The sequence below is a fragment of the Balaenoptera physalus genome (genome assembly GCF_965194825.1).
Source record: "Balaenoptera physalus genome assembly, contig: SUPER_7_unloc_2, whole genome shotgun sequence".
In the NCBI taxonomy this organism is placed as follows: domain Eukaryota; kingdom Metazoa; phylum Chordata; class Mammalia; order Artiodactyla; family Balaenopteridae; genus Balaenoptera; species Balaenoptera physalus.
Window position 1 is genome coordinate 569,085 of NW_028126533.1, and position 16,685 is coordinate 585,769.

Genomic DNA, 16,685 nt, shown 5'->3' on the forward strand with positions numbered 1-16,685 from the left:
ACAGGACTAGTCCCTTGTTGTCTTTTACTCCCTCCAGGATTCAAGTCCAGCAGGAAAGAGAAAGCCCCTCATCTGCTCAACCTAACACAAGTTAGGATCAGCTCTCACTGAGCACAGGTAGTCTTCTTGGGACCCGTGTCATCCCCGAACACATCACCGTGGCCGTGAGGACTTCCTGCTGTGATTGGAAGTGCTTAGATAAGCAGATCAGTCCCAGAGCCGGAGGTCCCATCAGTTCCACCCAGGCGAGTGTTCTGAGAATGCACGGGGAGGATTTCCTGCTAAAGAAACTCCAGTGACTGTTGGCAGAACGAGGAAGAGAATAGACGATGCAGCAGCATGCGTCCACCACGCTCCCCACGCTTCCTGCGGCATTCGATCTCGGTGCTCTTGAAATCCCGCACTGCCGTCTTCCCCCACGCAGGGCTCCCCGAGCTCCCTTCTCTCTCACGGCTCCTCCTCTGTCTTCTCTTCATCCTTCTCACCTGGGAGGAAGGGGGTGGTCCACAGCTGTCCAACCCTATCCCCTCAGCTTGACCACGTGGAGGTCACACTCAACTTGCCATCACCTTCTTGGTGCCTTTATCCAGCTGTTCCCTCACCCAGAGCATCGTCCCTCTTCTCACCCCTCCTCTCTCCATGTCCACGTCCTCTGCGTCCTGCTTCAGATACCTCTTTGTGAATCTTCCATATCTAATTTCCTTCAAGGCAGAAATAAACTCCCCCTTTCCTCTAAACTCGTATCTTTAGCCTCTCTCGAAGGTAGAATTTTCTGGTTTCTTTATTGTTATCCATTGAAATATGTATGTGTGTCACTGTTGGCTCTTAGCTCCTTGACGACGAGAATGTCATTTATCTTTGTTCCTCACATAGTTAAGAATATTTAAAAGGAAATCCAGATCAAGTGGTTCTTCGGGGCGTGGGTATTTTCATTGCTGCTGGTGGTGTCTGTCTGTCTCCCTCCCTTCCTCTCTCTCTCTGCCTGTCTCTCTGCATTTTGGTACAGACACACTCTTCATAAAGGGAAGAAATGAGGTGGATTTCTTTCCCCAAAGTGCCTTTTCTTAGAAAGGAAAACAAACGTCCCTCGTCTTTAAAAGTGCCTCCAAGATTTTTCCCTTCCAATGACTGGAAGGGAAAAAATCTCGGTGTACATCCAGGGTCTGGACGTACACCTGGATTCAGGTCGGCGGAACTTTCAGGTCAGACCCCCGCTGACCTCTGCGCCCGCCCCAGCCTTTCGCGCAGGCCCAGCCCCCCGGGGGTGGAGCCGCTCCTCCCCCACCCCCTCGCAGCGGGTCCTTGATAAACCCGGAGCCCCGCCAGAGCGCCCGCCCCGTGCCGCCGGAAGGAGGGCGGCTCCGCAGCGTGTGCGCCCCTCGCCATGGCGGCGCCGTCGCGGCTCCTGATACGCGGTGGGCGCGTGGTCAACGACGACTCCTCGCAGGTGGCCGACGTGCTGGTGGAGGACGGTCTGGTGCGGGCGCTGGGGCGCGACCTGCTGCCGCCCGGGGACGCGCCGGCCGGGCTGCGGGTCCTAGACGCCGCCGGCAAGCTGGTCTTGCCCGGCGGCATCGACACGCACATGGAGTTCCCCTTCATGGGCTCGCGGTCCGTGGACGACTTCTACCAGGGCACCAAGGTACCCGCCTCGCCGCGCCCTGCACCCCGGGATGCCCGCCGAGTCCTCAGCCGCCTCTGAGGCTGCCCCCCGGGGTCTGGCCGGGCCGGCTCGCGCCGGCGTTGCGCGGGGGCCTGAGGGGGCGGGAGCGAGGCGCGGCGGCCTGAGGGGGCGGGAGCGAGGCGCCGGGGCCTGAGGGGGCGGGAGCGAGGCGCGGCGGCCTGAGGGGGCGGGAGCGAGCCGCGGCGGCCTGAGGGGGCGGGAGCGAGGCGCGGGGGCCTGAGGGGGCGGGAGCGAGCCGCGGCGGCCTGAGGCGGCGGGAACGAGGCGCGGCGGCCTGAGGGGGCGGGAGCGAGGCGCGGCGGCCTGAGGGGGCGGGAGCGAGCCGCGGCGGCCTGAGGGGGCGGGAGCGTGGCGCGGCGGCCTGAGGGGGCGGGAGCGAGGCGCGGGGGCCTGAGGGGGCGGGAGCGAGCCCCGGGGGCCTGAGGGGGCGGGAGCGAGCCGCGGAGACCCGAGCGGGGTCAAGGCGCCCACGCTGAGCTTCCTTCTTCTAGGTGGCCCTCCTCGGTGGCATCAGCCCGGCTTTGGCCAAGCCAAAGGAGCAACGGTTCCTTGCAAAGTGGAAGTATCGATACCCTTAAGGTCTAAAATGTCACTCACGGATGCGCGGGTTTTTCCTCGTGGGCCACGCCCTGGTGTGTGTGAAACAGATCGGGCTGTTTAGTGCAGGTACAGGCTGCAAACACTTTCAGAGCAGTTTTGAGGATATATCCGTTACCCAACCGATTTCTAACCGTTTTACTCTCCTTACACCTCTCTCCCTCCACGTTCCCCAGCCCTCTAGGATAGACCAGAATGTTTCACAGAAAAAAGAACCCTCTGACCCAGAGAGAGGGGTCTGGGGCAGGCTGCTGACGCCAACATTTGCAAAGCGTCCTCCTATTTACTAATTATCAACCTTTATCATTAGGCCAATGGTCAAAGTCGTTTGTAGGAAGGATCGTTATCTGTTTTGAAGAGTATTTATTTTTCTCTCTTGCTAAAACGTGAAATTTGCTAAATTTCATTGAATTTATGTTGACATTTAAAATACGTTTTTTTAGATATCCAAGCAATACACGATTATAGACAATTGGAAAAAAATAATAGGAAAGTAGAAAGAGGAAAAGTATTACCCATAATCTCCCAGTCAGTGACAACCCATGTTTTGGTGTATTGTCTTTATGGTTTTCATATGCTTTATTTTACATAATTGAGGTTGTATTGTGCATGTGTGTATGAATGTGTGTACCTGTATTACAAAAGTTTTGTAACCTGTTGTATTCAATTATAGTACAGGCACTTTCTGTTATCACAGACTCGTCATTCACTAAGTGCATTGCTGATGGCAGGGCATTCCATTGACACCCCCGTTTGCCAAGTGGGGACCTGCTGCTATGGCTGACCATCAGTCACCAGACCCACTAGCGTTATTCCCCCTCATTATTTCCCTTTCTCTGATCAGGGTTCCAGATGAAGCAGCCAAGAAGAGGGGTTAGAATGTTGCCAGGGCAGGACATTCCTTCTCATTCTCAAGTTTATCTGTGCATGCCCCAAGACCCTGGGAGGTGGTTCTTAGTTTTCTATCTGTTCTTGGCCATTCTGGGATTCCAGTGTGGAGAGATTTACGGTTCCATACTTAGAAGGCAGGTTTTTGTAGCATATATATATATATATATATATATATATATATATATAGTCTGTTCTCACCATTTGAAAGAACTTACTCACCAGTTGATTCTGTAGGCGTTTCTGTACTTAAAGGTTGTCAAAACATTAAAGGAAAACATGTTTTTCATGAGCTTAGGATCACAAGCGGAAAATGATATGGTCCGAGATAAGGTCAAAGATTTAGCAAAGACTAAATTCACGTGGAACATTAAACAGTACTCACAAAAGGGCCAAGTTGCAAAAGTCTACTGCAAAATTGGTTGGTTGAATCCCAGGACATCCCCATCCCCCAAACAGATGAGGCTCCGTAAAATGGAACCAGCCAGGTAAATACAGATAAACATGAGCATTAAAGTACTGGCCTGAGTTCTGAAAGAAGGGCATTGTGGAGTTATTTTGTCCTCTTTTCTAGAGTCTTCACGATAATTCCCAAGGCAATGTTGATGGAGTTTCTGGTTTGGGGAAACAGGGACAAAGAAGTCTTTTGTAAATGCTCATCATACTATATACCAAACTTGAAAAACATCTTATGAATACTGTTAAGTAACATTTACTTTATCAAGTCCGTGCTATGTACTAGACACTGTGCTAAACTGTGCATTGTCTTCCAACAATCCCAGGTGCCATTGTCTACTCTTCGCAATTGAAGAAACTGAAACTTAAGTCACTTGCCCAAGGTCGCACACCTGGTAAGTGGTAGAGTGGCTCTTCAAATTCAGGACTGCCTGCCATCCCTAGAGCTCTTACCTACTAGGTTCTCTTCCTTTCTGAAATGATGATTGAAAAAAAGTCTAATGTTTAGATTCGTCAGAATGGCAGTAGGTAGATGAAAAAGCTGTAAATGTAAGGTGTGTGTTACTGTGAGAAGTCTTTTGTCAAAGACAGAGCAAAGTCATCTTTCAGAAATACACTAGCCCTTCTTTACCTTCCCGACACTGGAGGCAGTTAAGGTTGTCAAAATAAATACACATGTCATGGTGTGGGTTTGTGAGACATTTATACGTGCATTTATAGCCACATCATCCCTAAGGCTACAGAAATGGGTACCTTAAGTACAGAAAGCCATAAAGTAAGAACGATATATCATGCTTTCAGGAGATGGGCCCCCAAAGGTTAGACCAATAGCTGTGTGCTTCCTGCAAGCATAATGCTAATCATTTATAATATCTGACAAACAGAAGGGATACTATTTGTGGTGGTCTATGTATTGATCACTAGATTGTGATGGACCCCAGTTTTAAAAATGAAATATAGGTCAACCAAAGGTTACATATTTTGGAAATCTAATTCGTGTCAGAGGTAGGTTTAAAGCTTATAATTGATTTAGTTAATTACAGGTAAAAGCTTTCCATCTGATATAAGTAATGGAAATAGCGTTCTGCTTTAAAGAAATCATATTTCATTTTGTTGGTCTAGACTGGATGTACAGTGGTCTTGCAGTAATTCAGTATCCATCGTGAAAGACAGTGGGACTTTTTTATTCAAATGGGTATTGAAAATTAGATAAACTTGAAGGAAATACGACTTTGCTTTTACTACATCCTGTGATAAGAGAATGAATTAAAAGGACTTGGCCAGTCTTCAAATATACGTATTTGTATTCAGACATAGATACAGCTTGGCGTGGGTGGACTCACATTGAAAACCTGGCAGCATCAGTAGCTGGCAAAAGGATCTTTTTTTTTTTTTTTTTTTTTTAATTGAGAAAATGCAGAACACTTTTTTTTGTAAAGGACAAAAAGTCCTCAAAATTATCAAGAGAGAAAATTATACTTTGCTCTGGAACATTTTGGTAAAATGCCATGGAGGTGATTACTTATAATAAGGCAGTGGAAGGTACATGATTAAGCACATATTTATGGTTGTATTTATAGAGCTTCCTCACCTGGTAGAAGAGCTGTGATTCAGAGAGCTTGGTTACAAACCAAATCCCTTATTTTGTTTCTTGCTGGCGCTCCAGGATGGTTTTCAGAAGCTGTGCATGCTGACTGCATGACCTTGGGCAAGTCACTTCCTCTACTGGTGTTGTCAGCATTTCCGAATCTGTAAAACAAGGCAATAGTTAGAACATCTCGGATTAAATTTTTTTTCTAAGTAATGAAAAATACATATATTTATCATTCAGGAAAATGCTGGAGCATTATATTCGCTGATCATACATAGTTGAATGAAGACACTGCTTTTTTTTTTTTAAAAAAGGAAAATACAGAAGAGTATAAAGAAAAATAATATATAAATCATCTATAATTTCAGCATTTTGCTTTTAACATTTTCCTTTCAGATTTTTCTTTTTGGGGGCACATATAAACATTTTTCCTTCTACTAACTGGTGCGTACACTTTGGAATCAACCTTGTTCGTTAAACCTTTCCCCCACGGCCTTCACTGTTGTCAGAGAACGTGATTTCTGTGGCCTGTTGACATCTCCGAGGCTAAGTCCCAGATCTTTCTCTCTGGTCTTGTATCTCTTCCGCATCAGGCTTCCATTTCTGCCCATCGACAATGAATGTCCCACAGGCGCCTCAAACTTCAAGTGCTCGACCCATTTTTCATCCTCTGTTTCCCCAACTGTTAACAGCTCCACTCTCATCTTGTTCGTGTTGGACATTTTGGTGGTTTCCAGCTTTTTTTGGCTTGTGCATAACAATGTTGTGACGTAATTCATCACTCAGATTCCTGATGATTGACGGAGAAATCACCCCTCAGGGTGAAATGCCTGGGCCAGTGAGTGTTAGATCCATCCTAAAGGAGTCTAACATACATCCAAATTGCCTTTCAATTTATGCCCCCCTCACAGCAGTACATCCTAATTCCCATCTCACTGCATCCTAGCTAATTGTGGATATTGACTTTTTAAAAATCTATGCTAATTTAATAGGAAAAACATAGAATTTCGTAATGTTTTTAAACAAGCATTTCTTTAATTGCTTGCAAGGCTGAGCTTTGAACATTCTTGTGTTAATAACTTCCATGTTCCAGCTGTAAGAGTGTATAATTCTGTCATTTCCTTCAGTGGCTATTTACTGATTACAAAGTTAATCTTTGCACTAATCAGAGGAAGAAAATAAAACCACCTCAAAGATTAATTTGCAACCACTTGACATTAAATAGGGCTTTCGGCCTATTGAAGGTATTGTGTGTTAGGAATCCTTTCACTGAATTTTACAGAATCTGGGACTTGCCTTCTTTCAGTTTTCATACTTGAGTTTTGCAGGCTTTTCACTTCCACTGCTTGTTTTCTCCCTCATTTATCTGGACTGCATGCCTTCAGTGTCTGACAGGGGTAGTCAGGATTCAAGGTTTCCTTGACGTTGCTGTCGGGAAAGAAACATTTTTCCTCTAACCTCTTATGTTCAGTTTTTGGGGGCCCACAAATTAAACTGACAAAAGACAGATTCACAAGAGAAAAGACAGATTTTTAAAATTCATGTACATGCAGTGCAAGTTCACAGAAAAATGTGCTTCAAGGAGGCAGTTAGAATTTGGTGCTTCTATATCACCTTAACAAGGGAAGGGGAGGGGAAGAAGGGCACTTATGGAAAAGCAAATGACTTTTAGGAAAGACCAGTGGGTTCTTAGGGGAATAGATGGAGATACGATAGTTCATGACGAGGTCTATTTAGGTGCAGTGCAGGCTTCTAGTCTCAGGTGGTAAGAGTCATCTTCCTGGAAAGGCATTTATGACAATTCAGTTCTTTTGAAAAGCTCTGCTTTTAGGCAGCTAAGGGAGTTCAGGAAAAAAAGCCTATTCTCAAATGCCTTCAGCTCAAAATGATTTTTATGCCGCGGTGGCACATTCTGGACCTTGTCACTGCCGTCTAATATGGAATAACCTTAAGCTAAGGAATTTTCAAGTTGATAGTTATGTTCCGTGAATTCAGTCAACAAATAGTTCTTGGGAACCCACTACGAGCCAGGCATTATGGTTGGGGTTATAGAGATGAAAACTGTGGTCTTTGCTTGCAATGGCAGACAGACTGGAGGTATATGGGGTTCTAATTTATCTTGGCTTTAATAATAAATTATATACAGTGGACTTTTGGACTTGTAGACTTAACTTGGACAATTTGTGACTATTTTTGAGTGAACAATTTTTGATCTGGCATTTCCCCTTGTGTTTAGTAACCATTTATAATTGCTGGCATCGCTGGGCTGCATTTCCAATAGGTGAGCCTCAGCAACTCCCCAGAGCCTTCTCCTCAACACCGTTCTGTGCTTTTTCTCAGATGTCAAGTGACAGTTGAGGGAGGACACTGCAATTTTTCTGTTATGCTTCATTGCATCTAATAGAGGAATTTCATGTTATAGTGAGAGTCATGCGTTCCTGAGCCCTGAGGATCTGTTCACACGTAAAAGCTTAAAATAAAACAAACCATAATCTTTTTATAAAAACAGGAAATTATTGGAGGCATAGATATAGAAATAGGCTATAATTCTGTTTTGTTAAAAGTCCTCGTTAACGCTGATGAGGTAATGGGCTTGGGACAAAACTGAGCATTCAGCTTTCAAGTGTGCTCAGAGTCTACATTCTACAGTAACATTTTCATAGAAGGATTTCAGAAACCGCACAGCCAGGGCTAGCAATATTTTTGAGAAACAAAATTTCACATGAATATGCAACTTGCGCAGCTTTCCCACTTTGCTGTTGGAAAAGTGAACCATCTTAATTCTTCCATCTCATAATTTCTGGGAGACATTCATTGGCCTCTCTTCCTTTCTTCCTTAAACATTTAAAGAGTATTTATGTACTAGGCACTGTAACAGGCACAGGGCCTATGGAGATGAAACTACATCAGCTAAATCAGAATCTCTGGGGGGCAGGATAAAAGTTCCCTAGACCATGCCAGTGTGCAGCCAGGGTTAAGAGTCGCTGGACTAGGTAGAGAGGGGACAGGGAGAGAAGAGTATGGGTGACTTGTCTCTCCGAGGTGGAAAGGAACTCAGATCATGCAGGGCTTTATGGGCTGTGTAATAATTGTTTTCTTCATCGTGAGAGCAGAGGGAAGTCAATAACAGATTGGAAGTGGCCCAGACTAACTGGTCTAGTCTAGTCAGAAGATGAGGGTGGCACAGGGCAACGGAGGTGCAGACGCAGGAAGTATGGAGACTCATGGAGTATGTAGGGGAAGGGATAGGTTGCTGATGGATTGGATTTGGGGATGTAAGGAAGGGAACAGGTAGACGTCAAGGGTGCCTCTTGAGTCTGTGGTTTGCACAGTGGGATGGGTGATGGTGTGATGAATATTTCACATTTGGGGAGGCAAGGAGTGTGGAGAGGCACTGTGGAGGACATCTTTACAAAGCTGGATATGCTTCTAGAGTTGGAACGTAAACTGGGATCATGAAGTTTGTTCTCATAAGTCTTAGTGACTATGAGAAGTCTGAAAATTCAGCCACGTGTTTTTCTCCCTAAGGCTCAAATGTACTGTTGGATTTCTTTTTGTTTTATTTGGGTCGAGCAGGTCCTCTGATAAATTTTAGGGAAACAAAGTCACTTGTTCTAGGATGAGCTTAGAAATGAAAATTCAGTGACCCCATAAAAGGAAAGAAAATCCTTGGGATGCTTTCAATAATGATTTACAACCTAATACAGTCTTAAATAAAGTCTTGTGTTCTGTCATATTATGACCCCACTGTTGGTTAAGAGTTTATCCCAATTTATGTTCTATCACGTTTTCACGTAAGACAGCACATGCTCTTTTCCCCTCAAGACAAGGTTTTAGACAAATTGGAAGGTTTTCAAGGGAGAACAGCCAAAGTAATTAGGAGCTGAAAGAACTGATTTATGAGCCAAGATTAGAAAAGGCAAAGGCATTTTGTTTGGCTACCTGACAAATAAAGGAGAAGTCAATCAGCAATAAATACAAAGGAAACAATTAGGTTTTATATAAAAATATGAAAGAAATTTTCACCCTTTACTGGTTCTCCCTCCCCTAAACTCTCTTCATTCTTCAAATGTTGATCCTGGTGAACATTTTGTGAAGTGAATCTAGACGCATCTGATGTTAAAAGCAATTCAATGAATACTGAAAATATCCAAGGTGAGCTAGGAATGAGATGTTCTGCTGAGTTGGTTTGCTGGATAAAGTTAATTATCCCATGGCTAACAAGTGTGTGGAGGCCAAGAAGCACTGATATGGGCCTTTCCTTGTAACTCTTCTAGGGGCGCATTATTTCAATGGCAGGTGTCGCAGTGATGAACATCACATGAGCTTAATGAAGTTGCGTCTCATTTGTGAATTTACAATTTATAATTTGATGGGACTTGTTTTGTTTTGGTATGGCTTTGGGTTTCCTAAATGCTTGATTCATTTTACCAACCTATGCCTTTCTCCAAGTAATGATTCACTGATGACCTGGGGCAACAGGCTGGAAGTCAGATCACACTAAATGGAAGATGGGATAAGGGGGAATGGCCTGCATAGGGTTGAGGCCCAGAGTAGGCTGAATGTAAGACCTCCTGCTCAAAGCTGTATCCTCCTCCATGTTCCCAATGAGGATTTACCAGCTGTGAGACCCTGGAGAGTCATTTGACCTCTCTGAGCCTCATTATCGTCAACTGTAGAATAAGAAAAGCAATTTCTACCTCTCAGGACTGTAGCAAGGCTTCGTTCAATGAGCTAACGTGTGTAAGATGCTTAACCCAGGACTGGGCATTTGAACAAGCTCTTCTTTCAAGAGGCAGATACTTCCCGGGAGGGGCAGGTCTCCTTCACAGCTCCTGGTGTCCCCTCTAATTGGGATTATAGAACTGCAGCTCTGGCACGTGGCTCCCTGGATCCAGTGGAAAGAAGGCAACGTTTCAGATCTTGAAATAATAGGGATTTGAGATAACTTTGGGCAGCCAAGGGACCCTGGATAACCAGAGAGAACGGAAGAGGCAGGAGGAAGAAAGAGGTTCCAAGGAGGCTGGGGCGCTGACTGTCCGGCCACTGTTTGCCAGGTCCCAGGGTAGCAGCCAGGATCCCTGCGGCAGGTGGATGGATAAAGCCCCAGGGGTTTGGAAAAAGACAGGTTCCGTTTTCAATCCATTGCCTAGGATTGGCCCAGGCTGTCCTGTCCCAGGCACTATAGTTTTTCTAGATCTGTTCCCATTTTGAGGGTGAGGAGAAGGAGGAAATTAGGGAGGAGAAACAGAACAAGAAGAAACCAAAGAAGACAAGTGGTTGCTCCTTTACTGTTCATTAGGGAGATAGAGCATTTGTGATAAATCCTTATTTATGGGCTTTTAAATGATAGCCCCAGGAATTTCAATTTGCTGTAGTTTAAAAAGAAAAAAAAAAAGTGGCCATTTGACCATCACATCTTCAGTCTCATAAGAGGCCCATCGAAGTTGAACTACTTAATTTATATGGCATATGCATGCATACCTGGATTTGTATCACATATATGTAAAATCTTTATTTTTTTCTTCTTTTGAAAGTTAGGCTTTGTTATAGAAAATGTAGCAACTACTGAAAATAAAATTGAACTAGAGGAAAATTAAAAGGATCTGTAGTCACTCCACCCAGAAACAGCCACTGGCTCAGACCTGTTTTGTTTTCTTGCTAAGGGTTGGTATGTTCTGGAGCATGTTGCCATGGCGTCTCTGTCTCTCTGGTTATTTCCCCTGACCTTGGGACCCCTCTGGCCTCCTCTGCAAGGTGACTGCCACATCTTTCTCCTGCGTTTGAGTGCTCTTGTGCTCGGGGCTGCGTTTCTCTGTCTGCAAACACACAGAGTGGACATGTGCCTGAGCACCTCATGCTCAGGGTGCTCTCCGCAGAATTCATGCTCCCTCCAAAGACCAGATCGGCTGCCCTCCTCTGTCCCCTCATCTGCCACCTCTCAGTCACTCCAGCCAAAATCAGCTCCTGGACTCCCGTCACCCCCGCAGCCAGCCAGCCACTGCCTTGCCCTCTGGGAACCATTGCTTCACACATCCCAGTCATCTTTTTTTAAAGTACAGTTGGTTTAGAGTAGTATGTTGGTTTCAGGTGTACAGCATAGTGAGTCAGTGTTTTTGCAGATTATACGCCATTATAGGCTATTACAAGATAATGGGTATAATTCCCTGTCCTGTACAGTATATCCTTGTTGCTTATCTGTTCTATACATAGTTGTTTGTATCTCTTAATCCCATACTTCTTATTTGTCCCTCCCCATCTTCCTTCTCTCCTTTGATAACCACAAGTTTGTGTTCTCTATCTGTGAGTCTGTTTCTCTTTTGCATGTAGATTCTGCCCTTTACCACTTTTCTGCTGATGCTTCCTCACGGACCCTTTTCTCAGAGTTTCTCCCCTGCTGTCAACTGTTACTGAAAGCACTGGCTCTGGAGCCCAATGACCTGCGTCCAATCTTGCCTTTGTTACTCTCTAGCTGTGAGATGTGGGGAGTTATTTCATGGTGCTGTTCTCAGTTTCCTCAACCCTGAAAAGGGGTTAACAATACGACCTGCTGCAGAGCTGATGAGATGGTTAAAACACTTAGGACATCAGAATAGTTCCTGGCACATAATAAGCACTCACTACAAGTTAGATACTATTATCCTTATCGGCAACTGCACATTTATGTCCTAATGCTAATTCAAATCCCAGCTTCCTCTGATCTGTTTCCTTCCTCTGAATTCCCAGGAGTCTTTTCCTCTTCTAGGGAGCTTAGCAATTTTAACTTCCCTTTAGCAATTCCTATACCACATTTACTATGGAAGTGTACTTGCTACCTATTATTACCATCTGATTATTTGATTATAATTGTTTGTGCATGTTTCTGTCTCCCCCTCTAGACGGTCTGATTATTTGTGTGTGTCTGATTATTAGTGTGTCACATGGTGCAGTGACCAGGTGAACCACTGGGGGGTCCAGTTTCTTCCATTTAGTCCCTTAGTCCTTGCTCTGTACAAGATCAAGAAATGGGCAGATCAAGAAATGGACAGTGTCAAAACACAAGAAACTGGTGATGTTGGTTGCTTCCTGGAAGTCAGAATTGGAGGGAAGACTTTTCATTGCATTGTGTGTAACAGCCCACTCACTCCCTGTAATGGCTTACTTGGGTAGACATTTTTTTGGTAATAATTTTATGAAGATGTAATTGATATACAATACCAGTTAGCCATTTAGAGTGTACAGTTTAATGTTCTTTAGTATATTCACAGAGCTGTGCAACCATCACCACAATCAATTTTAGAACATTTTTATCTCCCCAGAAAGAAGCCCATACCCTTTAGCTATCACCCCAACTTTCCCCAACCCCCCTGGCTCCAGGCAACCACTATTCTACTTACTGTCTATGGATTTATCTCTTCTGGACATTTCATATAAATGGAATCATATGATATGTGATCTTTTGTGACTAGATTCTTTCACTTAGCATCATATTTTCAAGGTTCATTCAAGTTGTAGCAAGTGAATCAGAACCTCATTCCTTTTTATGGCCAAATAATATTCCATTGTATGAATATACCACATTTTGTTTATCCATTCATCAGTAGATGGGCATTTGGGTTGTTTCCACTTTTTGATTATTATGGATAATGCTGCTCTGAATATTTGTGTACAAGTTTTTGTGTGGACATGTTTTCATTTCTTTTGGGTATATACTTAGGAGTGGAATTGATGGGTCATATGGTAACTCTCTGAGGAACTGCCAAACTCTTTTCCAAAGTGGCTGCATCATTTTATTTATATTTCTACCAGCACTGTATCTAGTTTCCCCACATCCTGCATGTGATAGACATTTAATATGGAAAGAATTGCTCTTTAAGCTTGATTTTCTAGTTCAGTAGACACTAAAAAAGTACTTTCTTCCAACACTTTAATTAACAGCACTTTCTATTAGAAAAATGCCCTTCAGCCTCAAGGGATATCTGTCAGAAGACATTTTAGAAGGAAGAAGGTGAGAAGGTTAATCTGCATTCGAATAAAAATATAGAGCCTAAGGGATTTTTTCTGGTATTGTCATTATACCAATAGGGATTTCTTAAGAAATGCAAATATGCATTGTTTTGCCATGCATAAGGCAATTGTTATCGAAAGATAAAGTACAGGATCCTGTATAAATAGTGAGATTTCTGAGAGCAAAAAGAGTTGGAGTGGGACCAAGTGACTTAAGGACAAATAAAAATCCATTGAAGTAAGCAAGAACAAGGAGCTAGAAAATAGAGCTCATGTAGCAGCTGGGACCTTGGGAGCACTCGGCATGTCTGGGGGCCTGTGAGTGGGGGGGAAGGTGACAGGGGTGCAGACCTGGGAGGGAAGCTGGTGGCACTCCCTTCTTTGTTGTAACATGACCATGTTTCTGGTGGTGAGATGAGTCAATGTATGAAAAGTGGGGAAATGCCTGATTCTAAAGCAGTGGTGCAAAGGCTCATCACTCATTGTGGGCTGAAGCTTATGAAGCACTTACCGTGAGTCAAACACGGTATTAAGCACTTTATATACGTCACCCCAGTTTAATCCTCCCAACAACCCTATGGTTCAGGTACAATTATTGTCCTCACTTTACAGGTTAGGAATCAAAGGCACACAGAGGTTAAGAAATTGCTGTCTACACTCCCACGTTCATTGCAGGATTATTCACAATAGTCAAGATATAAATAAATTAACGTGTCCATCTGTGAATGAGTGGATAAAGGAAATATGGTGTATGTGTACAATGGAATATTATCCAGAAAGAGGGAAATCCTGCCATTTGTGACAAAGTGGATGGACCTTGAGGACATTGTGCTAAGTGAAATAAGGCAGACAGAGAAACCCAAATATTACATGATCTCACTTATATGTGAAATCTAAAAAAACCAAACTCAGAGAAACCAAGAGTAGAATGGTGGTTGCCAGGGGCTGGGGACGGGGCGCATGGGGGGAATGGGGAGCTGTTGATCAAAGGACACAGACTTCCAGTTATAAGGTGAATAAGTTCTGGGGATCAAATGTGCAGAATGTACAGAACAATACTGTACAAGGAAAGAAGGAAGGAACGAATTAAGGAAGGAAGGGAAGGAGGAAGGACGGAAGGAAGGAAGGAAGGAAGGAGGGAAGGAAGTGGTTAAGGAATTGCTCAGAGTACCATAGCTGATAAGTGCTGAATCTGAGCTGTGCCCTGGAACCAATAAGCCTCTTTGGTCGGTGCCCTTAACCAGTGCACTAGTATATCCCTGCCTATGTTTTTTTTTTTCACCTACATTGTCTGAACACAGCAGTTAAAACCACATTTAACCATCTTTTAATCTTAGTTTAAATAAAATCAAAGCCAGTAATTAGTCAAAGACGTGATTTAATAACTTAATAGTTTTTAATCCAGTTGTAATGTAACATAGTGTAACATGCCAGGGAAAATAGAAGCTTCGAGGCAGATCGCGCAGGGCCTTGTAGATCATGTTAAAAAGATTAAACGCTATTCCAGAGGCAGTGAGAAGCATTCAGTTTTAAGTCTTGGAGTCAAGGGGCCCCATCTGTGCTTTGGAATTTCCCCCTAATTGCAAAAAGGGGTTTGCATTGGAGGAAGTAAGAGCAAAATTGGGGACATAAAGATCAAGCTGAGGGGTGACACTAAGACCAGAGCATTGGAGATGGATTAGAGGGGACAGCTGAGAATTAAGGAGTCACCAGTTGGTTGTGGAGAATGAAGGCGAGGTGGGAATCACGTGAGTCTCCCAGGATTCTGTGTGGAACACAGTGTAGTTAGAGATACAGTTCACCAAGATTGATTCTAATGAAATGGATTGTACAATGATGTTTTCTTGAGAAGAAAAATGTTTGAATCGTCTCTGTTTTTCCATTTTGGTTTTTCTTTACAGCCTTCACTATTTTCTTTGGTCAAAGCCATTTTCATTTCATCAGACGTGTCATTCTTTTTGCAGAAGCAATTCCAGCTCTTTGAATACTTCAAACTTTAATTTATGGGACATCTATTCATGTCTCTCTAGATCTTTTAAACAGGCAGCATCTTTGTGCAATTTCCTGGACCCATCAAGTTTGCCCGAGTGCTTGCAAATGCATGTTGTTCAAGGAGATAAATGACTCAACTAGAAAACTGTTGGCTAACCTGTTGAAACTCTCTTGTGATTCCAGGCTGCCCTGGCAGGAGGCACCACCATGATCCTTGATTTCGCCATTCCTCACAAAGGCCACTCCCTCATCGAGGCCTTCGAGACCTGGCGAAGCTGGGCTGATCCCAAAGTCTGCTGTGACTACAGCCTTCATGTGGCGGTGACATGGTGGAGTGAGCAGGTGAACCACTGGGGGGTCCAGTTTCTTCCATTTAGCCCTTTAGTCCTTGCTCTGTGCAAAGATCAAGGAACAGGCAATGTCAAAACATAAGAAGCTGGTGATGTTGGTTGCTTCCTGGAGGTCAGAATTGGAGGGAAGACTTTTCATTGCATACTCTTTTGTACTGTTTGAATTTTGAATCATGTGAGGTATTATCAATTTAGAAAACTAAAAAAAATTTTAAAGCATATGAAGGTGGTAGGATAAATCCCTTATACTCATTCACAAAAGACTTTCCTAATATTTAACTCATGAATTGTAAATACTTTAAATGTAATTTTTAAAAGTACTGGACTTCTCAACTTCAACAATACAGGACGCTTTTAAGCAGTCTTTTCCCACAGATCAGAACTTTAGTTAGAAATGTTTTTAATATCTGGGAAAAAACCAAGGAAGCGACAGACTGGGAATGTGTTCAAGGCCTTCTCCCAGCTGTGCACTAACCTGGTGCTCTGCGAACATCAACACCTGGTCAAAGCATTTCAAAACAGAGCTTACACAACCTTCCGTATCTGCTAATTATTTAGGTCATGGCAGAAATGATAACATGATTCAGACAGAAAAGACAGTTTTGAGAGATGTTAAAATATGTTTATTTTTTTTCCCGTGAAAACATGTATGTGTACTTTGGAAGAAACTTTTACTTGTGGTTTAAATCAATAACATGTTTTTCCACATTGAACTTAATTCAGAACTCGTTTTGCCAGAAAGGGCTCACGGGATGACTTTATTTGAAGTTACCATGTAACTTATGTCCCTCCTTCCTTCCCAAATTTGGACTGTAGACACCAAGTTAATATAAAACAAGTAATCAGTCTTTAACAGATAGTTCAGCAAACATACTAGCAAGGTTTATAGTCCAGAGAAAAAGTTAATTTTTCCCCAGAAACGCCATTCTAACTGAGGCATCTTATCTCTTTCGTGCTTTTAGGGTCTTCCTACCTTCCTACCTTCCTTCTTCCCTCCCTCCCTCCCATCCTTCCTCTCTATCTCCCTTCCTTCTTTCCCTTCTCGCTTCCTCCTTTCCTCCCTCTCTTGTTTTATAAGATAGAGCAAAGGTGAAGATGTTTGCCCTTACCAGCGTTTCTCACACTTTAATATGCAAATGAT

General features: G+C 43.7%; 1 protein-coding gene across 1 annotated transcript; it reads left to right on the forward strand.

Annotated features, from left to right (window-relative positions):
- Window positions 1–414: 414 nt before the first annotated feature.
- On the forward strand, window positions 415–15,820 carry LOC309665269 (dihydropyrimidinase-like). The gene is made up of 2 exons (XM_082478903.1): window positions 415–1,642; window positions 15,378–15,820. The coding sequence occupies exons 1-2, from the start codon at window positions 1,385–1,387 to the stop codon at window positions 15,624–15,626; spliced, it is 507 nt and encodes a 168-aa protein (XP_082335029.1). The 5' UTR covers window positions 415–1,384; the 3' UTR covers window positions 15,627–15,820.
- The last annotated feature ends 865 nt before the right edge of the window (window positions 15,821–16,685 follow it).

What these genes read in the sequence shown, in the direction of transcription:
- LOC309665269 (XM_082478903.1), top strand. Translation starts at nt 1,385, where the DNA reads ATGGCGGCGCCGTCGCGGCTCCTGATACGCGGTGGGCGCGTGGTCAAC. An exon ending in ACTTCTACCAGGGCACCAAG is followed by an intron (nt 1,643 to 15,377) that starts GTACCCGCCTCG and finishes TTGTGATTCCAG; the next exon opens with GCTGCCCTGGCAGGAGGCAC.